The sequence below is a fragment of the Cydia strobilella genome, chromosome 27 (assembly GCF_947568885.1).
Source record: "Cydia strobilella chromosome 27, ilCydStro3.1, whole genome shotgun sequence".
NCBI lineage: Eukaryota > Metazoa > Arthropoda > Insecta > Lepidoptera > Tortricidae > Cydia > Cydia strobilella.
In genome coordinates, this window is record NC_086067.1 from 5,784,652 (window position 1) to 5,800,067 (window position 15,416).

Here is a 15,416-nt window from a genome sequence, read left to right on the forward strand (position 1 = left end):
TGTGTAAAGAATGTATGAAGTACTGTGAGGCGATGGATAAGCGTGAATCATCTGTTTTGTATTAGTTTTTCTTTCTTACATTTGTTCTGTTGTCCTTTCTAGACTGTATCATGTACCTAGTTGTATAAATACTTTCTATTATAAATTTCTCAGTGTATTAGTTCGCTGTAATGATGTGTAAATTGTTTGAATTAATAAAATAATAATAAATATTGAATATGTCTGTGTCTCGCGGAAGTTTTGCTATTGAAATTCCATACGTTAATTAGTTTAATATTTGTGTGGTAACAGGAAACGCAGCGCCCTGGAGGAGCAGCTGGCCGGCATCGGGTACATCGACGGCGACTCCCCGCGCGCCAAGCCCGCGGAGAAGCGGCACTCCGCCCGCCACGACAACCTCGCCAAGCGGTCAGTACACATACACACGTACACACGTACACACATACACACATACACGAGCACAGAATAAGTTATAGCATAGAGTAACTTATACTAGAGCGGTACAGTCATAGTAAATTTTGTAACCCCAATAAATTCACTGCCATCTGTCGACACACTTTAAAACTAAAAATGAAGATTTATAAAAATACGATAGAATGTATTTAAATATAGATAAATGATTTTTTTTTATTTGCATTAATTATTTTTATGATTTTGACCCATGTTCTTTCACTGATATGCGTTAAAATTGTTAAATAACAAACGAAACTGTCAACGACATCTATACGACTGTAGGCCAAAGCTAGTAGCGCCCTCTGAACGAGAATCAAATTTTCTTGATTTTCGAGGCACGTTTTTTCCTTAGACTGTATCCATCTATTACGGAGTTATATCTATCTTTGATTATAGTATTATCATACAGAACGGCCGCGCACCGCCCCGCCCCGACTCGAGTTACCTCGCCCCGCGACACCAGATTAACGACCGTTTGCCGGCCGCTCAGTAATATTTTTAGGCAACTTACTCACACTATGACGCATGACGCGTGTACAGACGTGCCATTCACGCATAGAAACGCAAGTGGTTTTTGATGTATAGCGTGTCCGCCCTGTGTCACAAGTATGGTTTTATACTATGAATTTTCTTAAATGATTTTTAGGCCTCAGACCCTAATCCTAATTCGTTAATCAAAAACCTTTGTTTCTTTTATGAAGAGGCGCCTTAGACCCGTGCCGAGCGCGTGCCAAAGCAACCATGTCGTTAAAAAGCAACTATCGTGATAGTATTAAGGTTCAAAATGTAACAACTAATTCTGAAGTAACGAGTTTGGGTAATGAAGGACGAATTGCCTGTGTTAATAGGACCATATAAATAGGACGGTAAAAATTATTTTTAAACGAGTTTGTTCCCGTTCAGTCAGTAGCGGTAGCATTGGTAACCACTGAACAAAAGAAACAATAGTACATTACTACAGAGGCCGGGAAGTAAGGGGTTGCCGGCCGAATGCATATATACGGCCGAACGTAGTGAGGCCGGATAGTTATGAGGCCGACAACCCCTTTTCACGCCGATGTATGTATAGTGCTTTTCTCAAACATGCAATGAAATAAATAAAGAAATTACGAAATCAAAGTTTTAATTCTAAAGAAACTAAAAGTAAACTAGGCACAAAATATAACTACCACCTGTACCTATCTTTATCACACGTGTCGTATATTTTACACATGTACCTATAGTTAATCAATTTATTACACAAATGTTCAAAGGTATATTTATGTTTTCTTTGATTTTTCGCCTTGCATCCTTCTGACTGTAGTTTTAGCCACATAACTAAGATTACATCGTTTTTTATGTTGATATTATGCTTCACATACATCGTCGCCTTAAACATGGAGTATAATTAACAGGTATTCATTTAATATTTTCGTCGGATCTCATATTAAACAACACAATAAACAACGCACAATAAATCCAATAAAATAGAATTACAGATACACAATGAAAAATGTTCAACTTTACCTCCAAAACGATTAAAAAAACACCAACGCGTGTTTGAGTAGACATTTTTACCGCTAATATTTAAATGAAATATAGTTTGTCAAAGGACTGTCTCATTTCAAACATAGACAGAGATAATCATACTATCTTTGTCTTACACTGGTACCAGCACCCAAAAGAAAAGGATGAGTATAGTTTTTTTGTTCTTATTTACTGACAAACTGGTTTGACCAACTATATTTTAAATCTGTATTTGTAGGTAAATTTGCAATTCAATATTATTGAAATTTGTTAATAATGTTTTATTTATATATTTTTTGTAAATTCGATACAAATAAAACTGCAAAATGTATTAATTATCGTTTATTGTTTTTTTTAAAGGGGTATTGGCAGAATGTCATTCCGAACCATAAGCAAATATTGGTTATAGTTTTTTTTTGGCTGAATGCCATAATGCTGTGTCACAAATATATGTGAAATGGAAATTAATAAAGAGCCACTTCCCGGCCTAGGCCTGCAACTTTATTACATAGCATGTTTGAGAAAAGGCTTTTGTTTAACAGATTAGAGTGTGAGGCGTAAAAATCATTTGAGAAAATTCATACTATAAAATGGCGGGATCTACTTTAGAGATTACCTGACGATGAATGCCATTGTTATTTTGTTAAATTAAACCAAACCGCTGATTACCTGTGCAAAATGAAATGCAATAACAACAATAGATTCCATACAGATACCAACCTTACCGCTTGAAGAATAGAGTTAAAATTACGATATAGGACCTTTTGGAATTCAGCGCCGTAATCGCCCAGGTGTTGTTTATGTTTTGTTTAATTTCCAAAAGTTTCTAGTTCTATATAACTACTGTAATTTAACTATTCTTCAAGCGTTAAAAGTTGTTATCTGTTTAGAATCTTTTGTTATTATTGCATTTTATTTTGCACAGTTGGTTGGTTGGTTAACAAGAGATACCAATGCCATTCATCGTCAGGTAATCTCTCAAGTGGATCCCGACATTTTAAACATTTTATGCCTTAAAACTACGACATTCAAAAAATATTTACTTGTAAAGAAAAATGTTGATTGTATTTCGGACCATAGTTGACAGTTTACTTACTACTTACTTTGCTGGCTCAGCGACCCGAAGTGGATCTTGGCCTCCGATACTAGATTCCGCCATTCGTTCCTGTCCTGTGCGATTCGACGCCATTCGGCCGCTTGGAAGTCACATAGGTCTTTCTGGGCCTCATCGATCCACCGGTACCTTCCGACCGGACATCTCCCAGTTAGTCGCCCCAGATAAGCTCTCTTGGCCGCACGATCCTCTCCCATCCTCTCCACGTGGCCGAGCCAGTGAAGCCGAGCAGCCTTGCTCTCGCCGATGATGTTGGGCTCGCCCACCAGTTCTTCCACCAGTTTCATCTTTTTAATAAGGAAACTTTTATTTATTACAGCCTGTGCAAAGACCGCGATAGCCCCACCGCCAGCTCGGACTTCCAGAACTCGACCAGCGGTGTCAAAATGAGGTGAGCATTCAATTTCCTCACAGACTTGTTTCCTTGCAGATACTAACGTTTTAAATTAATTTTTAACAAGCAGAAACGTCTGCGAACGGTGCTATTGAGCTTTGAATAAATTTAAAAGTGCAAAAATTACTGCCTTGGGTGAGACTTGAACTCACGGCCTCTGGATCGATACTCCAGCGCTCTGCCGACTGAGCCACCAAGACCTCACCTTCTAAGCTTAACCTTTTGGACGCCAATGACCGATATATACGCACCGTAGGTTCAACGCCAATGACCGATTAATCGGTCATAGACCACAGAGCAACATAGACCTACATGCATATGCATAAAGTTCAATTTCAGTTTTGACACTTCAGTGACGTGGCGTCTTGATGACAGCTTTTGTGTTTAACACGGCGTCGAAAAGGGAAATAGCGTCGTCGTTTCTGCTTGTTAAAAATTAGAATGGGTAGCACATAACTGGTGAATTTCCAATATGAAGTGTAACGCTCTTACGGTGGATGTCGCTAGGGTCCCCCAGACTCATATAGTAGGAAGATATCCTGACTATGGATGACTTGGTGGCTCAGTTGGCAGAGCGCTGGAGTATCGATCCAGAGGCTGTGAGTTCAAATCTCACCCAAGGCAGTGATTTTTCCACTTTTTAAATTTATTCTAAGCTTACTAACGTTTTGATTGGCAACTGCGTTTGTGATAGTTACGATATTCCTACATCTTTACCAACAACAATTTTCAAATAAATATATATGCCTTATTTACGAGTATAAAACGCTATGAAATGACATTAAAGCGCACATGTATTTTTCGATAAAAAACAGAATCTGTACGGTTTGTTCATCTATTGGCTTTACGATTTGGTTGGTGTTATATGACTAGAACTATCTATATCTATATATACTTCGTTTTTTTATCATTAGAAAAAGACTACACGATCTTGACGTATCTTTATTGAAAAACACTTAAAAAATAAGTCTCAGCAAATATGTAACAATTATGTAGCATATGTTAATTTACCTTCTTTTGGTTTCATAAGTAATAGTTATTATTTTAATAGGGTCCCTAAAAACGAGGTACACAATTATATACTCGTGTTTTTCCTCTCGTTAGTCATAGTACTAATATAGTTAAAACTTTATGTAGTCCTTGATGTATTTCCTGAAAATAGTGTGGATCTTCTCAAATGATTTTTACGCCTAAGGCCCACGCGCTCAGACACAATGGCCGATCGCTCGCACAAAGGAAACAATGGCTTTTGTTTAAGAGAGTAGGGTCTTAGGCGTAAAAATCATTTGTGAAGATTCATACTATACTAAAATGAAAATTCGGTTGCCTCAATTTATCCGACTGTTATGTTATGAAAAGCTCTTGCTTTAATAGGGTAATTTGGATAGTAAATTAGTCAATGGCACTGTCTTTATAATATGGCATATATAAAAACAGTGTTTACGTGGATATGTCTAAAACTCCATAGAATAACTTATGAGGATACATGCCATTGTTTGTATTAGACGAATAGCACGATAGGGATAGAATAGTCATATAACGCCAACCAAATCGATCAAAATTAATTCAATAATCGTCTATGTCTAACCTCTAATTTTCCGCTTGAAATTAACTCAACAGAGAACGAACCTCGCCCAAAAAGTGCAAGTCAGCCCGCTACAGCAACCTCCACCAACACGATGACGTCACCGTCTCAAGGCTCAGCTGGCACGGGAAAGACAACCATTCCACTCTCATCAAAATAGACTGGCCTGTAGAAAACTCTATAAGCAACCTCACTAGTTCAACGCTAAATACTCCCATAACTCCCGCTACCCCAGTTTATGATCCCTTAGAGAGCGATTCCGAAGTAAGTGAGCATAATAAACAGACAATCAAAATTAACAATTGTGACAATTGCGATGAAGAGAAATGCTTAAAATGCGAGTTGAAGGCGGCGGATTATGAAAATATTAAAGTTGAAGATTACACAGATACTTTAAAAGATAGCTTGGATGCTAGTCCGGCTAATTCTACTAATATTAGCTATCATAATCTCAACAGGCTCTCTGCGGTATCTTCATCTACATCAGAAGGCACAGGTAAAAAAGAAGTGTCATATGAAAACTGCGATATGAAAGTCATGACTTCTTCCCACGAAAGCTCTTCTAGTTACAGTAATATTAGCCCTAAACCTGATGAACTTTACGAATGCTACAGCTTCAGCCGCCCGAACTATATAAATCTACAGTCTTCCAGCTCTAAAAGCTCTCCTGGCAGCCCTTTGAAAAGCCCTTTAAAAAGCACTATAAGTATCACCTTTAGATCGCCTACTAAAAAATCTCCAGACTATGAAGGTATAGATAATGACACTCCGACTAATGAGAGGGACTCAGTCTATGAAGATATAGATTTAGAGAAGAATTTGTCTATTGTTGAGGAAGCGAGCATACCGGAAGCGGATGCAAGTCTACCAACGCAACAAGCGTGCCAACCTCATAGTTTCACTGAAGATCTAATCATTCTGGAAACTCCTACAGACTCTGATGTGGATAACACAGATGTATACAGCCAAGTTAAATTCTTCAAGAAAAGTATAGAAGAAGTCAACGCTATGATACTAGAGTCACCACCGAAGGAATCGCACTATGAAAACATTTCTTTTGAAGGTAGACAATATGAGAATGTCGATATAAAGTCTACGCAAGAAAATGGAAACATTATTAAACCAAAAGAAACTCTAAATGTAAGGGAATTGGCGAACAGATTCGAAAGTCCAACAGAACAGAAGGGACCGTTCTTCGAAAAGTTTAAGACTGAAGTCAAATATCCTGACAAAGAAGAATCCCAACCACCACCTTCCCCTAAATGCTACAAATTATCAAAAAATTCCTCTAACGCTAGGTCTTTAGACGAAAACGCTTTTATAAAAGAGTTCGCTCCAGAAAAGAATTACGGCGACCGGAGAAAAAGTCTAGAAGTGAAAGACGTGAAAAAACAAAACAAATTCCTGCCAGATTTAAATCTAAATTTAAATATGGAGGAAGACAAACAAGCAACTACGCCTACCACTGAGAATAAAATATCTTTAATACAAAGATTCGATGCTAAAAAAGACATTAAAAACCTAATAGGTTTCGACACAGAAAAGAAACTAAGTAGGGAAAGAATAGAGAAGTATAAAGAGGAACGTAGAAATTTCCTAAGAGAGAAATACAGTTCTCAATCTTTTAGAAGTAACCCGGAGCAGCTTACTAGAGTTAAAGTGAAGAAAGAGGAAGTGAGTCCAAAGTTTGAGAGGAGGAACACGGTAGACTTGGGACAGAGGATGAGGTTTTCACTCGCTAGAAGTAGTCAGCAGTTGGACACCATCCCCTCCCCCACTAGCCCTGAGAGGGGGGAGAGCAGCGCTGGACGCCATTTTGAAAGGTACAATATGCTGTTTTAACCTCTTAAGGCCACTTGCACCATTCAGTAACCCGGGGTTAGCTGGTTAAACCTGGAGTTACCATGGTTACCAGTACAATTTGAGACTGGGTTAACGGTATAACCGTTTAACCCCGGGTTAGGGGGATGGTGCAAGTGGCAAGCTTAATAATTTTAACTCCCGACGCAAGAGCATGGATTTGTATCTGGATTCTGGTGTTGTCGTTCTGTCCCGTTGTCCAAGGGACAATAGTGGTACAGGTTGTTAGAACAAAATAAATGTTATATCACATTCTACTATACTATTTTTCAAACACGATGAGTACGGTGACAGGTGTCATCTCCATACAATTTATAACCTTAGAACGCCAAATCTCGCATAATTTTATTGATGAATCGGCGTACCCTCCCTGTTTGTAAAATATTATTATATGTATAGTAGATGGTCCATTACTATCATAGAACTCCATGTATGGTAAATTTAAATTTAAATAAGGTTATTTAGAGTGGTCCAGGGGAACGTAACCATGGTAACGAGTGACCCAAATAAATTGAATTACCCATTTACCTTTTGGCTGAACAAATTTGAACTTTATTACCGAGAAAGACAGGTGATCATTTTTTAATACTGTCCGCAGCTGAACAGACTTAAAAAAATACGGTATTCATATATTGTACATTATTACAGGAAAGAGAAGATGTCCCCGTCGTACAACATTAGAGACATGGCCGCCATCTTTGAGCAGAAGACGCAGAACAGCGGCTGAACGACAACGTGTCGTCGTGTCGGCGACGTGTCGTGACTTGGTAATACCGACGTGGACCTGTCAGAGCTGTGCTGTTAAAATATTTGTGTCACTCCACGACAAAAGGTACCTTATGACAGTCGGCGCTTACGCCATTATTAGCGGCGACCAAATACTAATGCGGTACTACGTCCCTTTCGTCGTGGAACGTCACATTTTTTGAGTTAAAACTAACTGACAAAAAATGTTGATGACGGTATAATTTAACTGCGGATAAGCGCTACGCTATATTTTCGCTCCATATGGGAATAGGGAATATTACGAAAAACTCTGCGTAGAGGGCGCCACTAGCACAAACTGGAAATAAACCACCTTGACGCATCAATGTCAAATTTATTCGTTACAAATAATCTGTGAAACAAAAAACTATTTAAGGCATAGTGTATATAAGTTACTCTATGGTTTACGGATTACGGTTTGTGCCAGTGCTGCCTCTGGCGGCAGAACATTGCAGTATACACCCTAAGAAACTGTTTCATCAAAATTACAAAATCTCTTATAGGTCGATGAAATTAAGTTTATGAATCTCATTAAAAAAATCTCTAGTGTACATTTTGACAGGGTCCCTAAAGTCGGTCTGACATTTTACCAGTACCCCTAGTATAAATTTCATTCGTTAGCGTTATTTTTGTATGGGATTTTGAACAGCGCGCCAAGCGGGACTTTTTGGAAACTCAAAATCCCATACAAAATAACGCAAACGCCGTACGTCACGTCACGATATATAGTATGAATTTTCGCAAATGATTTTTACGCCTAATCTGTTAAACAAAAGCCTTTGTTTCTTTTGTTCAGCGGCTACCAATGCTACCGCTACTGACTGAACGGGAACAAACTCGTTTAAAAAGAAATTTTATCGTCCTATTTATATGGTTCAAATTTATGTAGCAGCTCTGTATTCTGAAGGCCACAGGCAACCGATCGTCCTTCATTACCCAAACTCGTTATCTCAGAATGAGCTGTTACATTTTGAACCTTAATACTATCACGATAGTTGCTTCTTAACGACATGGTTGCTTTGGCACGCGCTCGGCACGCGACTAAGGCGCCTCTACATAAAAGAAACAGGCTTTTGTTTAACGGATTAGGGTCTGAGGCCTAAAAATAATTTGTGAACATTCATACTATAATGAATTAATGAAATTTACACTATGGCACAGTGCGTCACGCAATTATTGTTATTATGTACTGCTACCTGTGAATATAACTAATACTCTACTCATTGTAAATACGTTTGTATGTATTATTTTAAAGTTCTCGCTAGATTGGTTATTCAAAGTATAATTACACGGTGGCTAAAAAATAAGTGCATTCCCGTTGGCAGGGAGGTTTTGGGATTATACTGAGCAACTTTTACTATGGGACCAACCACGAAATCGCGAAAAAAAATTGTCTGTTTCATACATTTTGGCTGGTCCGTTTTCTATGGGAGGGTCATTTTTTTTCGCGATTTCGCGGTTGGTCCCATAGAGTAAAAGTTGCTCAGTATAATCCCAATACCTCCCTGACAACGGGAATGCACTTATTTTTTAGCCACCCTGTATAATATAATGTGGCAATATAGTTCATCCGCTGAGTATGGAATTTCGGTCATTGACCCTTTGCAGAGACAAGTAATATTTAAAGACTGGTAATCTCCGATAAGCGGTGGTGGCCGAATGGATCTGACGTCCGACTATCAATCCGTAGGTTGCGGGTTCAAATCCTGGCTCGTACCAATGAGTTTTTCCGAACTAATGTACGGAATATCATTTTATATTTACCACTAGCTTTGCGGTGAAGGGAAACGTAAGGAAACATCCGCGAAGAAATTCAAAGGTATATGTGAAGTCCCCAACCCGTATTGGGCTAGCGTGGGGACTATAACCCAATCCATCTCGTGCATGAGAGGAGGCCTGTGCCCAGCAGTGGGACGTATAGTTGGTCAAACCAAATTGGCAATAAATAAGAACCAATAAAACTATACTCATCCTTTTTTTTGGGTGCTAGTACTAGCGTAAGACGAAAATAGTATGATTATCTCTGCCTATGTTTGAAATGAGACAGTCCTTTGACAAACTATATATAGGCTGAAATATAAATCTCCGATAGCACATTTATCATTGACGGCATGATGTTAAGCTAAGTCACAAACATTCGTGGAATTAATCATAATTTTATGCCTATCCGTCATTTTGACATTTCTGTTTGAGTGAAAGAGACAAAATGTACGAGGTTGCATAATTTTACGGATAAAGGGGGTTAAACGCCTTAATAGTGGTAGGTTTTGCGTTTGACGGTGTGCGATTGTCTTCTTGACTAGGCCCCCAGGCAATCATATGAAAACAAATGAAGAACGCGAAATAGCGATTTACAGTCTTCATTTTACTTGTCTCTTAAGTCAACGTATTAATTTTTCCGTACTTGGTAGTCGGCCTCTAAAATGTATAATGTGGCATCACTTAGCTTGGTCCATTCTGAATAAAATATGCATACTGTCCTTCTCTTACTTAAAGAGTTCGATAGAGACAGCAATATGTTTGTGAGTGCAAACTGTTGTGAGACTAGTAGCAATGCACTGACCGATTTAAATAAATATTAAAATTTGTACCTTAAACTCATTGATATAAAATTAAAATTTCAAAAGCAGTTTTAAAATTAGTATTTGAGCGTTTCTTTTTTTTGCCATTTTTTTATGTGACCTTTTTTGCCACTTTTGTGTTATTTCTAGTCAGGATCACGAGCTCTTTCGATCCTAATGGGATAAAATGTCCCAAGGTTTTTTTCCTATTGGGTTACTCGTACCATCTCCCCATATACTTTGTATGGCGGTAACAGAAAGGAAAGTTTGAAAAATGTATGGAAATTTTGGGACGCTTTTTTTTCTCCTATAAGGATGAAAAGGGCTCGTGATCCTGACTAGAAATAACACGAAAGTGGCAAAAAAGGTCACATAATAAAACCGGCCAAGTGGGACTCACACACGAAGGGTTCCGTACCATTAACTATAAAAACGGTCACCCATCCAAGTACTGACCCCGCCCGACTTTGCTTAACTTCGGTCAAAAATCACGTTTGTTGTATGCGAGCCCCACTTAAATCTCTATTTTATTCTGTTTTTAGTATTTGTTGTTATAGCGGCAACCGAAATACATCATCTGTGAAAATTTCAGCTGTCTAGCTATCACAGGTCACGAGATACAGCCTGGTGACAGACAGACAGATGGACAGCGGAGTCTTAGTAATAGGGACCCGTTTTTACCCTTTGGGTACGGAACCCTAAAAAATGGCAAAAAAAGAAACGCTCAAAACGGTTTATTGTTTTTTGTGAAAAGTTTTTGTTTTAAAAAATCCACTTGTTAGACTTTGAAATAATGTATCCAAATATTATTTTGTAAAAAGTTTGTTTTTTTGTATTAGTTTAAAGAAAAATCAGGGTTTTGAGTTTTCATATGCTGTCAATCGCCACAGATATATCTGAGCGGCCTAGGGGCTCAAAAATATCTGAACAATAAGAGTAACTAATAATAATTTCTTGATGTAGTACAAAGTATTGAGTCCGAAATTATGATAGCTAAAATAGATGGCGCTGTCTATTTTTAGCTGTAAAAATTGCTATGTTAATCTTGTACAAAATGTGACGTTATCAATCAAAAAGGTACCACATTGTCGCTTACCATAAGGACGAAAATTGCTTGTATCTTTATACGAAAAACCTGTAAGAACGGCCTTAGGGCAAACGACAATGTGGTACCTTGAAAACGACGACAAATCATGAGGTATTTTCTTTAAACTAATTCAATTAAAATCTTAGGTTAATTGTTATGTTGAATTTATTTATTACTCTATATTATTAAAACGACTGCATTTAAACGTTTCATTAAATGCACGAGCATCACAACTTGAGTATTATTAATTATTATTATTTTATTAATAATGTGAATACGCGCCTGTCCGTGAATTGCTCGCACTTGACCATAATATAAGGTATCCCTTTTCGACCGAGCGAAGCGAGGTCTCAGGGCTAACTCTCACTTTCATGTTTACTTTCTCAACATTTGTAACAAAATATGTTTGTTGTTTCATTTGTTTTTTTTTAAATACTGAAATTGTATCCGAGTTTGCGAGCGGATCGCGGTAGCGCAGTGGTTTCGTTGCCATATTAAACATCATAGCGGGTGCTTTTAAAGGTAAAATATGTATGGGTACATACAACCATTTTAAATTCTAAAGGCATAGAACAGAAACAAAGTAGGTAGGTACATCTTACCCGGTAACAATTTTTGAAGTAAAACTTCTTTAGGCGCGACTAGAGGGTAACTCAGATTTTTTTCTGACGTAAGTAACGCTCAGTAATGACACACGCACAATAGTACACACGTCAAAGTGCCAACATAGCGATAAACGTCATCATCAAAGAAGTTTTACTTCAATCGCGCGTAAAGATTACACACACACACTTTTTTTTTTCATTATTATTGTTAATATCTTACTTTTGGGTGGCTTTTACAAAATTTAACAATTTCAACAGTATTTATCAAATTTAGAATTCTGATAACCTCCATAGACATCTGACAAGCGCCATCTAGTGAGCTCTCTGAGAAAGTTAAAAGTAGATTGCGCCATTAAATAATGGGGTTGACAACTATCAAAGGTTTGCATAGATGGCGCCATTATCAGGTAAATCTCACTCCAGATTTTATTCCTATTCACCCCCTTTATGCCTATTAACCCCGGTTGACGGTGGTTAATGTTTTTAATTTATTTTATTGCTAGTGACAGCGGTTAGACAAGTCCCATTTTAAGTTATATAGTTAAAAAATATAATTAGTAAATAGCGCCATCTATAACAACGAATACATGAATATAGACCGTTGATAATTATTTTTCCCTATCTGTCATTTCGATATTTCTGTCTGTTAGAAAGAGAAAAAACAGAGGTTGCTAAGTTTTATGAATATGGGGGTTATACTATACCTACCTACCTAAAACTACTAATAATGATAGTAATTTACACCCCTTACATTAAAGTGTCAAAAGGGACTCTACGTGTTGGCTTCGGCTCCGCGCACGCCTCGCCCAAGTCCGCAACACCATTGTTCCGTGATGGAAAAGACAGTTACCTACTATTAATCTATTTGGAGCAGCCTGTATAGTAACAAGTTATACAATTTTTGTATTTATACAGTTAAAGGCATTGGACCCATATTTGTGTCTTTCTCCAGTAAAAGGTACCACATTGTCACTTACCATAAGGGTGAAATTTGCTTGCATCTCTATGAATAACCTGTCAGAGCGTCCTTGTGGTAAGCGACAAAGTACCTTTTACTCGAGAACGACACATTTACCTTTAAAAGTACGTACTGAATGCATTTATCATTTTTGTAAGCAGTATTTAAAACTGTTAGGTGTTAGCGTAAGGGCGTTGCAGGAATGATAATTAGCAAATCAAGATGGCGTCACTCACACGCCAACATCGTGTCCGCAAGTGAGCCAATGTGAATCTTATTTGAATGCACTAAGGTTTAATTGACAGTGTACACCATAACACGCATCTCAGGTAGCATTTATACGTCATTATAACGTCAGCGACGTCATAATTACGTCATTATTATAAAACTATTTCCCAGGTAGCAAAGCGACGTCATAATGACGTCATTTATACGTTATAATGACGTAACGGACGTCATAATGACGAAATTAATTTTGTATCAAGCAGATACCTCTGCGAACGATGCTTAATAAGCATAAAAATAAATAAAAAGTGTAAAAATTCACTGTCTTGGGTGGGACTTGAACCCACGACCACTAGATCACTAGTACAGTGTTCTACCATCATAATGATGTATAAATGCTACCTGGGCTATGAATGTGTTTATATGTGGCGTTCTCAATCAAAAGGTACCAATTTGTCACTTACCATAAAGACGAAATTTGCTTGTATCTTTATACAAATAACCTGTCAGAGCATCCTTATGACAAGCGACAATGTGGTACCTTTTGATTGAGAACGTCACATATACAGGCTGATTCAAGAAAGCCAGTGTTTGTTAAATTGTGTCAGAAATTAACTACAAGTATGGTGAATTTGTTTTTGTTCATGTTATTTTTAAACGTAATTTGCCAATTATCATTCATGTAATGAAAGCTTATCTGTATATAATAACATCAAAATTGCACATTTTGTAACAAAATCAAGAAAAATCACACGAAAAACACATAAATATGGACAATAAATCAAATATCGCATTTTTTTCAAATCCTTCTACCTAATATAATAAACTTTTTGATAACTTCTATAAAACTGTCAAATCAAATAATATGACAACTTATGAATACATACATATATGACAAATTTTCAAGTCTGATTTTTATAAACTTCAGATAAAATATTAACTTTCTCTTTCTTATGTCATATGAAAGAAAAGGATTGAAAAATTACTCTTAGGTTAGGAGAATTACTGTCAGTTGTCAAATTGTAAAAGAAGACAAAATCCACTTTTATCTCTTTATATAGGGACAGTGCACGTTGTAGGGTCTGCCATCTTGTGGCCTAAATCTGAAACTTGAACTTCACATGGACACCACGCCAGAGCGAGTGCTGCCCTCTACAGTTCTTAGATGAATCGTTTAATGTCACTCGTTGTCATGGTTACGGTTAGGTTAGTTGAGCATGTTAGTAGACATTTTTTCTAACAAACTGTGCCACTTTTTTCTCTTGGACAACGGACCCACAACAACACAAATAAGTTTTTGGCGAAAATTACATTTTTGGTACGAGCTATTATCGCTGACTGTACTTTTCGTTCCACAGGCAACTAATACTCATCGAGACAATTCTAATAACCCAAAACACAATTAGGTTGCGTTGTTTTATCACAGAGTTCCTATGAGCACCTCCTGTCTCCATCATCAGGTCAGCTCGATGGTGCCATAATATTGCATTGTGACCCGAGATATATGTATGCAAAATTTCAGCTTCATCGGAAACCGGGAAGTGGGTCAAATTAAAGAGAATTAAGTAGACAGAGTGCTCACGCCATTCATCAGTTTTGTTACCAAAACGACTATAATTTTCGTAGTCTACATCTAGTGTCAAGTAGCGGAACTATCAGTACTGCTACTCGACACTAGATGTCACATGTGTCGCGACTTACGAAAAGTGTATTGCTCAACAATTTACAACTAATATTACAAGCAGAAGGAGTTGAAAATAAAGTTCCGGTTACTCTGGTTATAATATTAGCTGAAAATAGTTGAGCATTAAACTTTCCGTTCGTCGCGACATCTATTGTCGAGTAGCAGTACTGATAGTTCCGCTACTTGACGCTAGATGTAGACTACGAAAATAATTGTCATTTTGGTAACAAAACCGATGTATGGAGTGAGTACTCTATGTCTACTTAATTCTATTTGGTCAAAGTTAACTTGCAAGATTTGACCCGTACAAACATAGTTACATAGGTACATTGCAAGTTAAATAATTGATAAAAAAACTGTTAAATATTTTGGCTTGTAAAAAATGTATTCACCCTTATACACTTGCGCGTTGTAGTGTCTGCCATCTTGTGGCCTAAATCGAAATATAAACAGGTTATTATGCTGCCCCCTACAGCACTCTCCCTATATCTAGTAAGTTATTGTCAAATAAACATTTTTGAAATGCTTTTTTAATAAATGTTTCTACCTAACCTATCATCTAAACTAAATTCTATTTAAAAAATAGACTGTCTCAGCCAACATTTCTATTTCATTGTTA

At 37.3% G+C, this 15,416-nt stretch overlaps 1 protein-coding gene across 1 annotated transcript in view; it reads left to right on the top strand.

Moving 5' to 3' along the window:
* The window catches only part of LOC134753543 (GTPase-activating protein CdGAPr-like), a 78,354-nt gene extending 64,402 nt beyond the window's left edge, over positions 1-13,952 (top strand). The window contains exons 23-26 of the mRNA XM_063689453.1: positions 292-408; positions 3,393-3,464; positions 5,088-6,875; positions 7,561-13,952. Of these exons, the coding sequence (XP_063545523.1) occupies positions 292-408; positions 3,393-3,464; positions 5,088-6,875; positions 7,561-7,639 (2,056 nt within the window). The 3' untranslated portion in view covers positions 7,640-13,952. The remainder of the gene's footprint in view (positions 1-291; positions 409-3,392; positions 3,465-5,087; positions 6,876-7,560) is intronic.
* Positions 13,953-15,416: the final 1,464 nt, after the last annotated feature.